The sequence below is a fragment of the Miniopterus natalensis genome, chromosome 5, assembly GCF_054644295.1.
Source record: "Miniopterus natalensis isolate mMinNat1 chromosome 5, mMinNat1.hap1, whole genome shotgun sequence".
NCBI lineage: Eukaryota > Metazoa > Chordata > Mammalia > Chiroptera > Miniopteridae > Miniopterus > Miniopterus natalensis.
In genome coordinates, this window is record NC_142085.1 from 86,176,015 (window position 1) to 86,195,571 (window position 19,557).

Genomic DNA, 19,557 nt, shown 5'->3' on the forward strand with positions numbered 1-19,557 from the left:
GACCAGGGAGGGTCTTTTTAGTGTTAAGGTGCTGTGTTTCATTGCTGATCCCTTTATCAGGGTGTCTTTAAGAATTGTGATCCAATGAAAACAGATTAAAGTGCTCTAGAAATGCCTGCAGATGTTGGTCAGCATTTGATAATGCAGGTCACGAGATTCTTTGGATGGCTTTCTAGAGGGTATTCCATGAACCTCTGACACTATATGATAGATGGGATGTATATACATCATGAATGCATTTTTAGAATATTCCCAAGAGTTAAGAATCATAGCTTCTAATTGTTACTTTTTATTGGTAATTTATGGCATTTCCTTTATCCTTTATAAATAGATAACAACGTTAATCTTTTGTGGCTAATCTTTGGAAAAATAAAAATTCAGTGATATTGTAGATTCAGAATAAAATTTAAAGTGCAGTTAGGAAAAAATACTGTTTGTTCCACTCATCTAATGATAATATATATGTGAAAAACAAACTTTTACATTTAAACTTGTACATTAAAGCATGCTTATTTCAGGTAAGACTGCATAAATAAAAATTTCCTATAATCTCATTTTTACAAAATTTTTCTCATCCCCTGCTCTCTTCCTTCAGATTTCATTCTGTGGTTCCACAAATATATATGTTCTCTGTAACTTACTTAAGACCAAAACCAAAAATATTGACAGTGGGCCCTGGCCTGGTAGCTCAGTTAGTTAGAGCGTTGTCCCAATATGCCAAGGTTGCGGGTTCCATGTCTGGTCAGGGCACACACAAGAAGCAACCAATGACTGCATAGATTGGTGGAGCAACAAATCGATGTTTCTCTCTTCCCTCGCTTCCTGTCTCTCTAAAAGCAACACACACACACACACACACACACACACACAGAGTAGTCCTCTTTCCAAGTCAATCCATGAGCATTTTGGCCACTTCTTGCCTTCCTCCCATGTTGCAAATGGCATTTTGGTGGGAGGGCACCAATAATTTGATGGTTCTTCGAGCCAATAACAAAACAAACTTTTCTGTTTTTTTCTAATATCTTAGAATTTCACTTCGTGACCCTTCCTATGCCATTGTAGAACGTGGCAGATATTCCTGTAGTGACAGAAGAAGAACTTAGAGTATGCTGATACCCATATTTGAAGTTCCAGTGTGAAGTTCCAGTGTTTTGGTTTAAGTCTTAATAAACAGGCACTATTTTGTTATTAGTACAGGCAGAAAACAAGGTGGTTTTCGGGGCTGGGTTGCATCTTCTTCCTCCCTCGGTCTCGCGGTCACACGTGGATGCACGATGCAGTAGAGGGCACAGGACCTGCGTCAGGGACTTGGTTCTGGTCTCAGCGCTGCGCTAGCTCTGCAGCACCGGGTGAGTCCCACAGCTCCCAGCCTCACTCATGTGGGATGGGAAAGTTTCTTTGGTGGTTGGATTCTGTGGTAGTGATGACAGTGGAAACCGAGAATCTTGGTGTTTTCTGGCTTGAAGAGGAATACACACAGTTTTTTGTGTTTTTTTTTTTAAATCCTCACTCAAGGATACTTTTTCCGTTGCTTTTCAGAGAGAGTAGAAGGGAGAGAGAGAAACATCGATGTGAGAGAGACACATCGGTTGGTTGCCTCCCTCATGTACCCCGACCAGGGCCCAGGATTGAGCCTGCAACCGAGGTACATGCCCTTGGCTGGAATCAAACCGGGGCCCTTCAGTCCGCAGCCTGACGCTCTAACCACTGAGAACACCGGCCAGGGTGAGGAATATACACTCTTTATCAAATGAGGGAGGAGTCGCCAGTACCCTCTTCCTTTTTTTGACTTAAACTGATTTTAATGCCATCAGGAGAAGAACTCCACTAAGACTGCTGGATTTTTGTATTATCATTAACTTGATATGTGTCTTCTGCATCACTTGTCTAGTTGATGTACACATTGGTTAGTGATGTTTACTTTTATTTTGAAGAATGTTTTTTTACTTTATGTCATCGTTCCTCGAGGGAATCACCACAATCATCTAAGCCATTGGTGCTCTGAACTAAGACATAAAAAAATGCAGAGCATGGGCATCGTCATTTTAGTCTGTCTGGGAGGTAGGAAATAACACGTGAAAAGTGGAAAAATAGTACATGAATGAAATACCAATGCAGGGCAACTCAGGTCTGTTAGAGGCAGTGTGGGAGAGATTCCAGGCAGGCCCTTTGATGGTATCCTGGGGTGGGGTGTCTGGAGGGGCTCTGCGGCCTTGAGGCAAGATTGCGTGAGCTTGGTTTTAGGCAGGGAGGAGAGCAGAAGCAGCCTCAGCAGGAGGACCGGCCGCTCTTCCCTGCTTGTTTGTGCTGTGCATGGCGTGTGGCGCAGGCATGGAGGAGCACGGAGGCGGGACAGCTGTGTCCCATCCACCCCCACCCCACACAGCTCTATAGTAATGTTTGCAGCACGCCTGGGAAAAAACCAGAGGCATTTTAGAGTTATATTTAGCATCACAGAAGAGTAAACATCAATTGCTTCACGATATGACAGCCACTACTTACAGGTCACTCTGGCTGGCTCTGATGATTATCAACCCGGTTTTCACACGGCTGTAATTCATGCACATCACTCTCAGGCATGACGTTGTTTTCTGTGTACTGCTCCATGTCTGTGTTCCCTGGCTAATATGTTATGGCTTGTTCAGACATTCTATAATCACTGAGTACTTGGGGAGTTTCAGTTTTCTTCTTGGAACAATTAGTAAGTGTCTCAGAGATCCTTTATAGTTCTTACTAATTCAGTTTTCACAGTAATTGTTAGGTTGGTATTACTTCTTCGTTCATTGAGTGAGAAAACTGAGAAATAAGCAGCATGTCCAGGGTTGCTCAGGTGTAGTAAGTGGTGGGGTCAAGGTGTGGACGCATCCAGTCTAGATCCAAAGCCCATGCGGTCTCCTTTCAGAATTAGAATTCATGTAGCTGTGGACAGTTTTCACTCTGTGGGACAAATCTCACTCTTGCCCCACTTGGGAGAGTATTAGAGTTGGAACAGGTATAATTCTTAAAGCTTTTGTTTAAAGCTTATTGACTATTATCCTTCAGAAAAAGGTTTACCTATCCAAATACTCATTTACTCCCACTGGGTTTTATCATTTTTGTTGTTTTATAGGTGGTGGAATATTACTCCCAAGAGTTTTGCTTAGTTAGTGCTAAGATAGACCGTTTTCCCAAATAATGACTCAAAAGGGGAAAGTTTCTTGCTTAATCCAGACAGGTAGATATGACTGTAGGTCACAAAGATGGCATGGTTCTTCTGTGGGCTTTTGTATGCCTTCTTCAGTGGATGGTCTATGGAATTGGGCTGAAAAAATTGTCAGATAGTATATGCATAATGAAACTACTAGTCAACTAACTCCTTCACTTGATATTTTGGAGTAAATACAATTACATAGATGTTTTTATTATAAAAACATGTAGGCATACTCTGAAAGGTGGGAATGAAGGAGTATCTAAGTGTAAAAAGCATCACGTTTAGTTAAAGTTTACTAAAAGTGAGTTGTTCTTTTAACTTGGATAGTCTTTAAAAGGGTAGTTAGACTCCCAGGCTAGCCTAAACCGAGAATACAGCCTAACTGTGCTACTTAATGTGTTAAGAACCTGTATTCCAGCCCATATTTTAAGAATCTACACTGTACTCCTTATCTAATAGTCCTAGGGAGACCCAGGAATGGGGTGTGTGTGTGTGTGTGTGTGTGTGTGTGTGTGTGTGTGTGTGTGTGTGTGTGTGTGTGTGTGTGAGATGTATGACCTATAACACATACATGTGCGTGAGTGAGATGTATAAATCATACATATGTGAGTGTGAGAGGTGTGTAACTCATATATATGTGTGTGTGGGTATGAGATATGTATAACCTGTAGTTATATTAAGCTCTCATTGAAAATGGGTGGTTCATATGGTGGCCTTTGAAGTACTTGTTCTATTTTATGTAATTGAAGCTTAGACCACAGCAGTTGTGCAGTGGTATCTAGAAAGGAAGGCATGTTTGGAATAATATATTGAGAGCAGTACTTGGGGACTATTCTTGGTGTGGATGATCTCTCTGATACAGTGTAAAGTGTACGTGAGAAATGAAAATGGACATATTCTGCAGTATATTAATAGGAGGGTAGATGATGGAAAATAGGAAATTGTTTTGGGTTGGGTGTGAATGTGAGAAGTGACTTGCTCTTTATGATTTTTGGAAGTCTTAGATTTGGTTTGGTGTTTGGTTTCTTTTGGCGATAATTGTAAAAGGCAGGGGTGGAGATCCGGCAGTAGTACATATTTAATGTTAGAAACAGCAAGAGGACACAGTGGGATGGATTTCGACTGTGGGTGAATATTTAATAATAGGCCAAAGGAGAGAACGTTAAAATTAAATAATTTGCACTGTTTGAGTATCTGTTTTCATATCTGAAGTCTCACTGAAAGGTGTTGGATGCATTTTGAGAGGTGCAGATAATCTGTGTATTTCACGCTTTTGATTTTCAGAAATCTCTGGGCTAAGCTTACATTTTTGACATGGGTGCAAATTAACTGAATTTTAAGTAGGACTGTGAGTTTATGGCAGTGATGAAACCGATACTACAAAACAATTTCAGTCACTGATAAGATGAATTTGCTGCACTGTTATCTATAGCATTAAAATGTAGACATTCCAGTCATTTTCCCATTTTAAATTTCTGCCTTAATTACACTGGTTTTGGTTGTGTACTATTTAAAGTGAAATAAGCAGACCCTCCCAGTACTATGGCTAATCCAGATTGAATGTGAAGATCGGGCTGCCTCAGGGCCCGGCCCGTATTGGAAATTTAGCCTTAAATCAGATTGACTTAGTCTCTCTGTAGGCTGTTCATTCACTGAGATTCTGAAATCACCAGCTCAGCCTTGATTTTCACACTTCCATAGAAAGTTTTATTTTACCTTTCGCAACAAAGTGTGAAAAATAATTACATTTTGCTTTCTTAGGCATAAAGTCTAATTCAAATCATTCTGGGAAAACTTAATTCTTAGTCCTCGGTTTTAGTTTTATTACACTATACCTAACAACACGTATGTTTGTATGTTGAATTGTGAAGACAGCACATGTATAACATCAGTATGTTGTTTGAGTAATTTCTGTCATTGTTATGTACACAGTTTTTCTTCACTGGTAAAAGTAACACAGATAGAATTCCATGAACTTGTGAATTTTGAGCAGAAGTATTGGGCCTACATGTATTTTCATTCAGGTAGATGAGTTCCTGGTAAACTCCCACGGATCCCTCAGGACTGAGCTCCGGTGTTCTGTGTAGGAAGGCCTGTTAAAACCCGTGGCAGACACGCCGAGATGCTCCTGCCCCGGGCCTCCTGTGTCCAGCTAGGATGTGTCCCGCGTGGCTTGGTAATCTTTGTTCAGTGCCTCTCCTTCAGTGAATTGTTCGCTTCTCCAGGACAGCCGCTGACACTCATTCTTACGCCTCCAGTGCTCTACACAGTGCACACAGTAGATCCTCAGTTAATGTGTGGTGAGTGGATTAATCATCATTAGAATGGGCACAAGGGCAACCATAAGAAGGAAGAAGGCAGAGATGCAGTCTCGGGGAGGGGTAATGGGAGGCAGGCCTGGCAGCTCTTTAGCTTCCTTCACTTGGGTTTCGGGTGTACAGCCTTGGCTCTCCTCTCCCACCTCCCATTCATGCCCCAGGTCCTAGCCCTTCAGCTTCTACCCTCACCTCTGTGATGAGACTGCCGTGCCAAGGTCAGCAGTGACCTCCTAGTCATCCAGTTGCAGCCGAAGCCTTTAGTTAGCCCTCACCTGTGGACACCGGGGCTGCCTTTGGCCTGCCTGTTCTGTTGCTACACATGACCCCCTTCTCTTGCGTAACACCACACTCTCTAGATGTCTAACTGTATTTTCTGACAGTCTTTTGGTCTCTGTGGGCCTCTTTTTTCCCTTCTCCCTTAAATGGTGATATTTTCTAGAATTTTGTCTTCCACCCATTTTTCTATTTTTATATATTCTTTCTGGATACAGGTCTTAAGTTTCACATGCTTCCTGTTGATTAATTCATCCAGTGTTCATTGAGCATTTACTATGTGCCAAGTGCACTATCTGACTTATCCCCCGAGAAATAATAGTGAGTAAAACAAAAAGACCGCTGCCTTCCAGGAACATGTGTCCTCTGTATGCTGACTCCCTTAGTTGTTGTTCTAGATCAGACCACCAAGATGGAAACTCATTGTGCCTCTTCCTTCTGGATATTTTCACCTGGATTTCCTGTAGGAACCTCAAATTTAGGATGTAGAATACTGAAGGCTCCCACTTCCCAGGGGAGTGTGGATCTCTTCTGCCCCTGCATGTCTGTCTCAGACGGTGTCTCATCTTTGAAGCCACCCTTGACTGCTGTCTCCCACCACTCAGTCTCCAAGTTGTGCTGCACTTCCGTCCTGTTACTTGAGTCTGGGCTTGTTTCTTCCACCTCTGCTACCAGTTCAGGACCTCAGCTCACCCGCCTGCTGTGGCTACCCACCCTGGCTCCAGCCATGCCCGAGAGATCAGCCTTCTGAGAGGCAGATCTGAATGTAGCTCTCTGTTAATCCCCCGGGTACAATCTGAAGCCTTTAAAATGACATATAAGGCTCACCTTGTATGTACTAACTTCTGCCTGCTTCAGCTTCTTCTCTGAAAGTTCCTGTTTCATTTGGATCTAAACTGCTGTGTTCCCTCATACACACCAGGCAGCTTCTCTCCCTGAGCCGGTGCTTTATGCTATTTCTTGTGCTTTGTGGTATTCTACACTCTGCCCTGCCCCTCCCAACCTTGAACCTAGTCTCCTACTTATCCTGTGAATCCTCAAACCTTCCTGAGAGTTTCCATGGACTCAGTGTGAACATAGAGTTTGGCACGCAGTAGGGATCATTATATGATTTTGGAAGGAAAGACCTACCCACCTGTTGGGTGAATGCTTGCAGGCCTTTGTAGCATTGCCGGAGGGACTTCCTCACCCCTGCCTTGCTCCTGTGAAGCACCTAGGGCCTTGAAAGTCCAGGCTGAGGCTCCAGTCCTGGCTCTCCCAGATGGCCTTGGCCCTGAGGCCCTTGGCTGACTCACTAAACCAAAAATAAAACTCAGAGTCTAGTTTTGAACTGGTTATGTTTGGTAAGATGCTGACTTACATAGGAAGGTGGCTTGTGACTCACATTCTGGGTGCTTGTTCATGCGCATTGATGGTGTTTGAAAACTTTTACCCTAGACATTCTGTATTATTTAAAATCTATCCTTTCACTTCCAGTGAGCACTCAGGTGCATTAATATTTGAGAAAGACTTGCAGACTTGGGTCTAAAATAAAGTAGTTCCAAGAATACTTTGAAGTCAGAAAGTGCTCCCAGCCACTCGGTGTACTTTGCCTTTGTTACTAGTAAGCTAAGAGGAGCTGGGTGAGACTTACTGTCATGCTCATTTCTATGTGCATAACAGAATTTTAGATGCCAGTGTTTTCTCTGCTTAGGATGCACAATTTTTCCTTATTTTGTTTACTCCTTGTTTCTCTTAATTGTTAAAACCTTCCTAAAAGCAAAAAAATAAAATGTCTGTGTCCATGTCAGTATATTTTTAATGTTTTTCTGGGGTTTTATTTGTCAGATCATTGTTTTTAATATTTTCTAAAGGATAATTGTGTTTTTTGTTTTTAAAAAATATATCTTTATTGATTTCAGAGAGAGGAAAGGAGAGGGAGAGAGAGATAGAAGCATCAATGATGAGAGAGTCATTGATCGGCTGTCTCCTGCAGGCCCCTGACTGGGGATCGAACCCTGATCACCTGAATCCTAGGTCAACGCTCAACCACTGAGCCACGCCCGGGATAGTTGTGTTTTTAATGTATGTGTCAGCATCATAAACTGTCTGCCTTTGTAGTAAATAATGACCTAATAAGCTCACTTCTTCATTTATCCCTTCACAGGGCAGCCCAATGGATCCCATGGTGATGAAGAGACCTCAGTTGTATGGGATGGGCAGTAACCCTCATTCACAGCCTCAGCAGAGCAGCCCTTACCCTGGAGGTTCCTACGGCCCCCCAGGCCCACAGCGGTATCCTATCGGCATCCAAGGTCGGACCCCAGGGGCCATGGGAGGAATGCAGTACCCACAGCAGCAGGTTTGTGTCAGTTGTTACTTCTCCCCACCCTTCCTTCATTGGTGATAGTTCTGTCTTGTCGTCTGTCCACCTAAGATTGGTATTGAGAGAATTAGGGGGTATGTCACTGATTTTCTGCTCTTTTTTAATTTTCATAGTTTTTTCAAATAATCCCAGGTACAATTTTCCCCCTTTTCTTTTAAAGAAGGAAAAGTGAGTTTAGAACAAAGTGGACAGAAAACCTGTTTGGTAGAAGGCCGGTGTTACCAGCCGTATTTGAAGATGTACCCTGTCATCATTTTGCAGCAAATTATATAGAGTGTAGTCCCAAAGTGCACTTGGCTTTCCAGCATTTCTTGTGTCAGACTGTGTCAGATTTTGAGCTGTGAATAGACTTCCTAAGGCGAAGTTTTAAGTTATTTAAAGGTCTTTCTCATGAAGATAGCATCAGCTTAAAACTTTTTTTTTTTAGTCTCCCAAAAAGTTCTTTTGCTTTTATTTCTTAACATATTATTTCCTCTGTACCTTTTGAAACAGGTTTTGTATTTCATATAAGAGGATTTGATGTGTATCTGTTCTCTTAGATTTTCATGGATTTTCTGTTTTTTACTTCAAACAAACAAAAAAGACTTCCTGTTCTTCAAACCAAGTATTTGTATCTAGAATCAACCCGTTGGAGTTACCTTAAATGACCATCCACCTTCTAGCAGTAGTAAACCTCCAGTTTCTTCGACGCTGGGGAGTCTTCTTGTTGTCAGCCTCAGGGATCATGAAATTTGGAGAGGGTAAATCAGATTCTGACTGGTCAGGGTAGTTAGTTACTAGGAACACTACCCCATCCCTTTATTCCCAGGGGTGCTTTGGGCTGATGCCCCAGACAGCTGACTGCCTCCCCAGAGGTGTTTCCATAGGGTTGCCGTAACCCACTCCAGGGTTTCACAGCCGTTCTCTCAGGAAGTTCTTCCTGACCAAATATCCTTTGTGGAAATAAAACATTGTCTGGCATAAAACGTTTTGTTCTCTTTAAAGTGGATCTGAGAATGATACATCATACTTTAATAGCTGTGTGCTGGAAGTTCATGGATAAGTTGCATCTGAGCCTTTTTTTAGAGACTGAGTATTGTCTTTCCTCTTCACTTTTTCTGTGATGTTTTTATTTTCAGGACTTTTGTAGGGAAAGACAGAAGTAGCTTTGCCTTGGAATCCTTGCTCTTGGTTCCTTACCCGGCCTTTGTTATTGTCAGAAGTTCTCACCCGTTTATTAAAGATCGGCCTTTCAGAAGTCTAGCAGTCAGTTGCATACTTAATTGTACTCTTAGTTTTTTTCCAACATTAGTCCTTTCTTCCAGCAATATTTTACTATCTAGAGTAAAAATCTTTAATTGGGACTGCTAATTGTGAGAGGGAGATAGTTTGTAAAGGATTGCGAAGTGAGGTGAGAGTTGTGGCTCTCTCTCTTTAGTAAAGCTAATTTGCCTTTCTTTGAGGGTAGAAGGCCCAGAGACTAGTTGCTAAAGCCCTAACTGCCCCCTGGATTTCATTTGGGGGCTGATCATTCCTTGTCATAGTCTGGCCGCAGGAAGAGAGCAGAGGCAGAAAGGTAGTAAGAAATAGCAGGACCTTAAAAAAAGAAAACGAAATATCAGGACTGATGGAGAGAAGTAGATGCCCCTCTTTTTATTTCTGCACCGTCCTCGCCAGTCTGTTTTCCTGATGTGAAATTGGAAAGTCATTTCAAAAGGTGCTATTCCTGGCAAGTGGCCGGATGCTCCTTTATCTCTTTCTCTGAATGGGTTCAAGTCTTCCTAGAAGTTTCTGATCTTGTCTTGGTTTGCAGTACCAGGTTGGAGGAACAACAGGCGAAGGTGTGTGAAGAATGATTGCCTGGGAATTTGTTTTTATTATTCTCTCCCCCACATGTGTGAGGCTCAAAGTAGAGGATGCATTACAGATACATAGAGTAGCCTCACTGTTCTCAGCATTTTGGTTTTATATAATCCCTGTGGCTCTTACTTACTTGTGAAATCCAGTAAGTATTGCATTTATTTGAAGGGACAAATTGATGATTACCTACTAAGTATTTCAGCAAATTTTTAATTAAGGTTTTAGGTTAGGTATCTTACTGCTAACCAAAAGAAGTGCCTGATTCTAAACACAGATCTTTCTGATAGTGGAAGTGAAGCAGCATATCTGGTGAGAAACTGAATCCCCTGGGGGGAAAATGTCAAACTTCCTTGTTGAGTTCGTCATAATCAAAGGTTCTAAAAAGCCTTTACTGCTTTTTACCTTTTCATTAGTTATAGTACAGCCTTGAAGTATACTTTTTTTTTTTTAAATCTAAAAGGCTAGCCATAACTGTGAATGCAGTTTTGAATGTGTAACATTTCAAAGGGTCACACAGCTTTTATCATAGCAAGTTCATGTGATCAGTTAGGTATAGGCTTTGAAATGGAAAAAAAGTGAAGGTTTTGGTTATTAGAACACATTTATTTTGTTGGCTTTAGCCTGTGCTCTTTGGTGAGGAATTTTTGGTGAATTGCTTTGCTTGTGAATTTTGGGTAATTATAAACTTGCGCTCAAGGTCCTGGCATAGCGATTGGCTGCTGGCCCTATTTATCTTCTGGTATTGATGTAATTGTCTGGGCTTTGTAGTCGTGGTTGCTAATGTTCTCCAGGAAAAAAGTTGAAAGATAATGATGACTCTGAGTTTTTACTGGTGGACATCACCACCTAGGCATGACTTTGCTTTGGACGGCCTCCAAAGCTTTCTATGTTTGGTTTGTGAACCTCTAATGAGCTGCATCCAGTTCATTTAATATTGCTCATATATTTCTGCAAAGGATTAAAATGCAGGAATTCAAGTTTGTAAATTGAGTGGCCCACTTACCAGCTGAGTGGTAAGTTGTCTTTGGCTCGGGGGTCACAGTTTGATTCCTGGCTGGCATTCCACTCTTGTGACAGGAATTTAAATGAGTGTTCTGTTAGAAAGAACTGCAGGGCTTATAGGAAATTTAACATGGACAGTATCACTGCCTGCTTTTTGTCTCTGAGAATCAGGAGGAGCTGGCCACTCAGTGTTTGATTTTAGTATTAACCTGGCGATTCTTGATTTGTATGGTGATAATTTTATTTTTGAAACAAACGCATGACTGGGTCTTTGAAGCATGATGTGATAATAGTGCATCATTGTGGTATTTATTAACTGGAACTAGATTTGTGGTCTTTTACTTGCTGATTCTCCCACATCATCAGGCAAATACATGGCTAAACAGATTAGTTTTGCACAGTGTCCAAAAAACTCGCCTACTTGGGTTTTCTATTGAGCTGAGAGGGGAAATGAATTTTCTATGCCTCTGTGGAGAATGTTCTGCCTCCAGGATCCTGGAATTCAAACCTGGGGATGGTTAACAGAAAGAAGCATACCGGTTGGTTGATTTCATCTCATACAGAACTACACAGAGGATACATAATCTTTAAAGGTACTAGATTCTGACTCTTTCTGAGTTTTTCCGTTATTTTAAAAAACGTAGACCGCGAGCTATCCTTTCCTGGATCAGGGATGTGGGTGAACAAATGTTTGTTTCATTTTTCTTGTCCTTTGTGACCGTAAATGTATACATCAGCCTGTGCGCTCACTTTAAAAAAGATTTTTCATGTAAACGAAACAACACCCAGGAGAAATAGGCTACAGAAACAAAGGTATATTTTTGTGTGTCAGACAGATTGTGTAGTCTGAGGTTTTTCTTGAGTTATCAAGGGTTATTGGGTCGATCTTTTAACTGTCCTTACCTTGCTGCACATGTTTGTATAATCTGATGCCTGTTATCGTTACAAAACCAGGGAAAGGGAACCGAGGGCAAGGTGAGAGATTTAAGTTTATGAGTGTTGTTATAATGGGAAATGATGACGTTTTTAGTTTTTAAAAACACATCTGTATTGTGAAGACCTTTACAACTACAAGAGCATGGAATATAGTCGTTGTTTTGAAAGATAACGTGGTAAAATTAAATACAAATTCGTTATTTTTGTTAAGGTAACATCTGAACTTAGCACTTTCAGTCTAAATAAAATAGAATTAAAAATTAGCTTCTTTGGAAAAAACTTTAAAAGTCAATAGGTATTTTAATTTGTGTCTTTATCTTCTACACTCTTTGAATGTGTCTGTTTTACTGTGTGTATTTCATGTAAAATATTTATTTTAGAACATAAGCATTTTATTTGGTGCCATCTTAACAGCCAAAACACTTCTTCCAATGCAAATGTTTATTTTGGCAGCAGATGTTTCTAAAAGGAGACAAACATTACAATTGTTTGGCTAAAATAAATGTTTTTTTTGGCGGGGGGGTTAAGGCAGCCAAACAGGTTCTAGGATTCCCACCTGATATTTTTATGATTAAAATTATGTTTTGATGTAGTTTGAACAGTCTCTGAAAAGTAAGGATGAATGGAGGGGAAGACTGGTTAAAGACCTAAAAATTCTAGTCTTCTGACATGAAATGTTTGTTTAGACTCAGTCTCCGAGCCCCAAATGTGAATCTAACAGTTAGGGCCTATTTTTCGTTTTCTCTAAACAGAGCTTAGACTTCCTGTTTTTAAGGAGCGCGATTGGATTGGGGGTGATAGGGTGAGAAAGGAAGGCTTGACAGCGCAGCGGAGCGCAGTGGGCACCTCATGTCTGCTTCACAGGTAGACTTAAGTTTTTGATAGTTTCTGTTCACCTAAAGCTGTTCTCCTGTACCTGCGTGCGCTCCCTCGCATACACGAACGTGAAGCAGAACATTTGTGTGACTGGTATAGTAGTGTAATGAAATACATCTGTACATGTATATAGGTAACATATTAAACATGTATTTTGTCTTTGTAAGGATGTACATACACATAACAAATCAGTAAAATGCAGGTAAACCTTTTGATCAGGAAAACAGTGAATGCAGTGAGGCTCCTCTCCCTGCTCAGTCACTGTGTTACAGATGCACATTCCCTGCTGGAGACTTAGAGCCAGGCCACTTTGCCTGTAACCTGAAATCTCTGGCGTCCTTTCAGCAGGTGCAGATTTGTATAAATAATGACCTTTGTTGGCCACATTTTGTCTTGATCTCCTCAGCTGTTCTACATCAGTGAACACGAAGGTATTTATGGTTTACCAACAAAATACATTCACACCTCGCATTTCTGCTTCCAAGTAGATAGCAGATGCCGCTGTCTGTGATGCCAGAGTTCCCTGTAGGTGGAGTTTTGTACCAGGAAAAGATTTTTGAAAAGATCTGTAGTTATGGTAATTTTGATTTGCTCCTTAAAATTGAAATTTCTGGAATACTTAACTGGTTTTATCTACGTTTTGTATTGTAGTTGGATTGAAACATTTTGAAGCATCAATATGGCGTTCTTAGTAGAGGTGAATTAAAAGAGATCACATTTCAAGTAAAAGATAAAGTTTTAAATCTTTAGTCTTTTTTCTAAAAATTAGAAAAGACCAGGTTTTATACTTGAAAACAGGTTTTATTCTCAGCTTAATGAGAAAATGTGAGATGGTTTCTCTTTTAGTTTGGAAAGCTACCTTTATATCAGCAAGTTCTGTTGATGTGTTTGTAGGTTTCCTAGAGTATGTTCAGTGCATGGAGCTTATTCTCTGCTGATCGCTGGTACTATTTTTCATTTACATATGAATTCTATGTATTTTACATATGTAGACTTTCAGTCTAAAATGTCTGTTAAGCTTCTTTGTTACAAAATTGGTTTATTTGCTTTCACCGAAGAAATGTGAAGTATGATATTTATGTTAAAATTTAAACAATTCAAGTAAAGCTTAAAGTTGATATCAGTAAAATGAACCAACCATAGTCCTTCAGTGCTTCTTAAAAAAACCCCAAAATCCCAGAAGACAAATAATTGAAAGTCCAAGTGATGAAGTGGCATATCTTAGGCCAGTGGTTGGCAAGCTTTGCTGAATGTTCGACCCTCCCAGGGTGCTTTACAAACTCTAAGGATGGATGCCGGCATCTGCATGTAAAGGCCTCCCTCTGTCTTTCTCTGTGCCCCACCGGTGACTCCTGTGCAGCTGGGGTTAACAGTCAGGGGTCAGACATAGATCAGTAAGTAAGGACCTACCAGGTTCCTAACTGGCGTGTACAGGGGACAGCCCCTTGTTCTGGGCCCTCCCCAGGGAGCCAGAAAGTTGCCTCTGCCCTGAAGGGATGAAATGTGCCCAGAAGGAGTTGAAACAGTTTAGTCCTTGCCAGTTAATGGTTAATCTGCATACAGTGGTGAAAAAGCCTGGACCGCCATGGGCCCTCTGCAGCCAAGGGGATTTGACTGCAAGGTCTCCTAGCTTGGAGTTTTCCCTTAAAATAATAGTAAGTTAATGTTTCTTCATTTTAGTTTTGTCATTTCAGATACAGTCTTCTGAAATTGATGGGTTGATGCTTGACAGTTTGTATTAATACAGCCAGTAAGCCAAATTCTTTAAAATCTTTCTAAAAGGAAAAGAGCCATATTTTCTTCAGAGATTAGCAAACAGTGCAATAAATTATTTTCTGACTTTTATTTTATTATTATTTTTTAAAATATATATATCTTTATTGATTTCAGAGAGAGGAAGGGAGAGGGAGAGAGAGAGATAGAAACATCAATGATGAGAGAGTCATTGATCGGCTGCAGCCCGCAACCCGGGCATGTGCCCTGACCAGGAATCAAACCCTGATCTCCTGGATCCTAGTTCTACTCTCAACCACTGAGCCATGCCCGGCTGGGCTATTTTCTGACTTTTAATTTCATTGTTTTTAAAGTGAGAACTTTCTCGGGTCACTACTTCTAACTCTTGGTGTATGTTAGATGTGTAGAATGTAGTCTGTCCTTTCTAGTATATAGAAAATCTTCATGTTGAGATGCTAACTTGACTTGGTGTCACAAAAGGAGGCAAAGAGAGAGCCAGTAATTCCTTATTCATTTTACACATTACTTTCTAAGTAGTTGGAAAATATGTACTGTACAACATTGGGATCAACTGTGCAGTGAATTCTGAATACAAGTAAGTTTTAGGATTTATGTTCTGTGCCATTACTTTCACTCCTCTTTAACCCCCCACAAAGGGGAGTTGGCTGGCTTTGTTTGTTTTTGTATTTTAAAACAGGTTTTCCCTAAGGGTAAACGTAGTTTTTCTTTTATGTTAGTAGTAGAAAGTTAAATTTTTATGGTAAAAAGTTCTTTATGGCAGTTTGATTATTTTTATATGCAACAAAGTTTTTAAGGCCATTTGTCCTTATAATTTTGCAAGGTTATCATTAAGTGTTAAATCCGTAGTTGTGAGTGAAATTAGAAGAATGCTGCAGCAGAGAGGGAGAAGGGAAAGAAGGTGGGTGGGAGCATGAGTGAAGAAGGGAACTAGAGGGTCGAAGATGGGAGGAAGAATGCGGCCTCGCTTCTCTCGGTGGCTGTGTGGACGCCTCACTCATGCAGGGGCTGCCTCAGTTCCAGTTTCTCTGGCCTCAAGGGGAATTCCCATGTGGAACCAGGTGTTAGAAAGTTTCTGGAAATTCTGAAGCCGAGGCCTGAGTGTAGTTGGTGTGTTATGTATAACATGAATACCCCTTGCCTACTAACGTAGCCCCAGCCAAACTTTTGTAATTGTCTGCAACACCAGGAGTTACCCAGTTTCCTGTTTCCTAGAAAACAGACTGCATTGTAAAGAATTAACCAAATTAATTTCTCTTTATTGGTATTGAATTATTAAGAGCATGCCTTTTTTTTTTTTTTTTAAATAACTGTCAAACCAGCAGCCTTGGCCCCTCAGGGTTAGTCAGAAGTCCAGCTCAAGTTCTATAAAGCTTCCAAGATTCAGAAACAAAGAGTCAGACTAGTATCTGTAGCAGAAAATTAAAGTATTAGAGTTAAAAGGCAAAACTCTGTCATGGTTGAGGTGATTAAGTTTTCCTTACTGGTCCTGAGACTGAGAAAAACCAGCTGGATAGTTGTGGTAGCTGTTCCCGAGGAGGGCGACGGAGAAGTGTCTGTGGGAAGGGACCTCTAGTCCGAGGTGCGTCACAGAACAGACAGCCACGCAGGGACAGTTTCCCAGCTCCGCAGGTTAGGTTATATGTTCCTTTATTGCCAACATCATCCTGGTTTCCAGAGAGAATTGAGAAACAGGAATGGGTCAGAATGATTGTTGGCTTGTGGACTGGATGACCTCTGAGTACTTCTTTAAGAGGGTCAACCAAAAAGCCGACTTCTCTTTCCTTTAGTTACTCTATTACCTTGAAATTCCTTATAAGATTTTCAGATATCCCAATAATGGAGATATTTTAAAGCATTTTCTGTCTTTGGATGTTCTCCTCAGCATCTGGGCTTCATACAGATTTGAGACTCTTCTTACCAACTCCCTACTTGTAAATCGGGTGCCGTTTGTCAGGGGTCTTGGAGATGAGAAACTCTTATTCCTCAGTGGTTGGCCATATTTTGATGGGAGGGAAGAGGAAAGACCACATTCCCTTCCAAGTCCCCTGGGCAGCCATGGAGAACTGCCTTCTTTCTCATTGGTGTCCCTGGCTGAGCTGTGGGATGAATGATAACCTAGTGACATCACTGATCCATCTTCGTGACAACAGGTGTATCACAGCACACTTGGAGTCATTCCCAGAATGACAGCCAAAGGACGTTTTACTTACACACATGCAGCTGGTCACAAGAGTAATAAAGTACAGAATGGGGAATGGAGCAGAGGGACCAGGGACTCATCTTCTGTTGCCGGAAGCCTCAGAAAATGGGCAGTAAGCAGCATGCAGAGTGTCGAGTTCCAAATTGGTCAGCTGTGATAATCTAGAATTAAACTGAGAATTTAGGTCATCTGAATGACTCCTAGCTGCAAGGGAGGCTGTGAATTGAGTTCTGAATTCTAGATTTTGGAGGCAGAGCTTTTTGGTTATAAACGTTTGTAGAGAACACAGAATTATTCTAAAGTTTCCAAAGTTTCTCTTGTGTAAACGTTTTTCTTCCCAATCTCTCCACCTGCATTCTCAGTAAGTGGCAGCTTCACCCTTTGCTTGCCCAAGCCAAAATTCACAGTCATCCTTTTTTTCTCTACCTTTCAACCTGTTAGATAATCCCATTGCTTCTTCCTTCAAAATATATCCAGAAACTGAGTACTTCTCACCTCCTCCACAGCTACCACCTGGGCCTAGCCCCACCACCTTAGCAGAGCACCCAGAATGGTCCTTTCAGAGGGTGTAAGTCAGACCAGGCACTGCTCCTGCAACTTCCCACTTCACTCCCATCCCCAAGGCTTCACTCCTGCCTCCCCACCCCCATGCCCACCCTCCTTCTGTGCCTTTGTGTGTGTTCTTGTGTGTGTTCTTTCTGCCTGGCAGCTCTCGGCCAGCTCCTTTTTAGCTTTCTGTTCACATGTGAATTTGAGATGCCCTCTCTGATTACTCAAGTGAAATTGCCCACCGCCATCCCTCCCTGTTTTATTTCCTCCATAGCACTCACTGCCTGGGGTGTATTCAGTGCTCCTGTTAGGACATAAGCTCTGACCTCAGGGACTTGGTTTTTCCCTGCTGTGGTCCATCTAGAACAGTACATGGCACTTCACAGACATTTCCAAACAAACGAAGGGGAAAATTTGTAGACTTGTAGCCTGGCCAGTGACCTCTGGCTCCCCATGCAGAAAGGTCCAGTGTTTTAGTGGCAGGTCTGCCACCTGTGCTGGCTGAGGGGCCTCTCCTCCCCCACTACTTTCACAGGTTCCAATTGAACTCTAGTGCCCGGCTCCTCCTCTGATCTGCTGAGAAGCCTGCTGACAGCCACTTGGCCTTACTTGTAACCCTGCTTTGAGATTCCTAAGGAATTCTGGTGAGAGTCTGTTGTTGGGTATTTCACCGTGTGTAGTGTTGGGGCCTCTGTTCCTTCTCTGATACTAACCCCATTGAGTAATTGGAGACAGCTGCTGCTTTACTTCATGGCTGGGAATGTTCCTCTGAACTCTCATATTAAGTGTAATACACTAAGTAGGGAGGTGAGTGAAGATTCTAGACTATAGCTGGATCGGATTTGGCATTGAGTGATACGAACTCGGATCTTCGTCCTAATCCTGGTCATTTGACAGTGCTCACAGAGGAAAACTTCCCAAATAGGGTGTGGGTTACAGAAAACAGATGTTTTTCCGTAGGGATTTCCTGCCAAGGGGAGAGAATGCCTTCACAGTGGAGGCAGAGCTCTGCCGGGGGTGGGGGCCGGATGAGGGCTGTGAAATGGGCCTAAAGCCCCCTGTGGTGTGGAAATGTTTTACACCTACACTTACACTGGCATTGTGTAAAAGTTGGTGTTTATTTATGGAGGAAAAACCTCAAGTACGACATTTTAGTTCTCCATAAGTGAAGTCGGTACACTGCACCCACTCTTCTTAGCAGAGATTTTCACTTGCTTCATGGGGCTGGAGCACCTCTGTCAAGCTTCACTTTTGCAAGGGTGTGTAATAGACACAGGCTTGGAACTGTGGTGTTGTGTCTATTCCATGCTGCCACTTGTCTCCAGAAGTGGAGGCCATGGCTACCCCTGGAATGGAAGCTACACCTTGGAGGAAGGAAATGTCATTTAGATCGAATGAAAAAGTATTCCTATGTGCTTCATTCTAGTTGAAGATGTAGGGAGATCAGCAGTGTTTACTTTTAAGGAAGTGCAGGAATTCAGTGCGTCAGTATGGACGTTGCCTCATTGCCCTCCTCATTGTCATTGTGTCACCATCTTCCTGGGCCCTTTTCTTATTTGTAAAATGTGAGAGGTTGTCAGCGGATGTGATGATAACAATTGCAGAGCCAGGTATTATACCAGTTACTTTTACATGAATGTTCTCAGTCCTTGCCGCGCTTCTATTTATCTTCATTTTATGAATAATAATAATAGTGCTTATTAAGGGCTTATTCTGTGTCGAGTACTGTCTTACTTCCTTTACATGGACCAGTTCAGTCCTCGTGATGGCCTTCTGAAGTAGGTGTTATGATCCTTAATTTATAGATGAGGGAACTGAGGCAAGGGAGATTAAACAGGTTAATCAGAGCAAAGACTTCAGGTCTAGGGCTCATGCTATCACTAAACTCTATGATTCTGGTAAAGCTGGAATACTGTTCATCACTGAGACTAGAATTCACTTGAGTTTTTGAATAATAAGACTGATTATAATTAAGGTGGCCTCATTTTGACATTGCACATTAGCTTTATGGGAAGTCCTCTGTGACCTTTACTAAGTTGAAAATTGAATGTTACTTACTATGTCTATTGCACTTAGAATCAGAGCAGTTATTTTTATCGAGGTGAAATTCATATAACAAAATGAACGATTTTGAAGTAGGCAGTTCAGTGACATCCTCAGTGTTGTGCAGCCATCACCTCTGTCCAGCCCTAAAACCTGTTCGCCACGCCCAGGTGAGACCCACACCCCGTAAGCACTCACTTCTGTCTCCCTC

At 41.7% G+C, this 19,557-nt stretch overlaps 1 protein-coding gene across 3 annotated transcripts in view; it reads left to right on the forward strand.

The window, feature by feature from the left end:
- Positions 1–19,557, forward strand: part of ARID1B (AT-rich interaction domain 1B) — a 346,830-nt gene that overhangs the window by 40,922 nt on the left and 286,351 nt on the right. For all 3 annotated transcript variants that reach the window (XM_087817708.1, XM_087817709.1, XM_087817710.1), the window contains exon 2: positions 7,928–8,122. In XM_087817708.1, the coding sequence (XP_087673834.1) occupies positions 7,928–8,122 (195 nt within the window). The remainder of the gene's footprint in view (positions 1–7,927; positions 8,123–19,557) is intronic.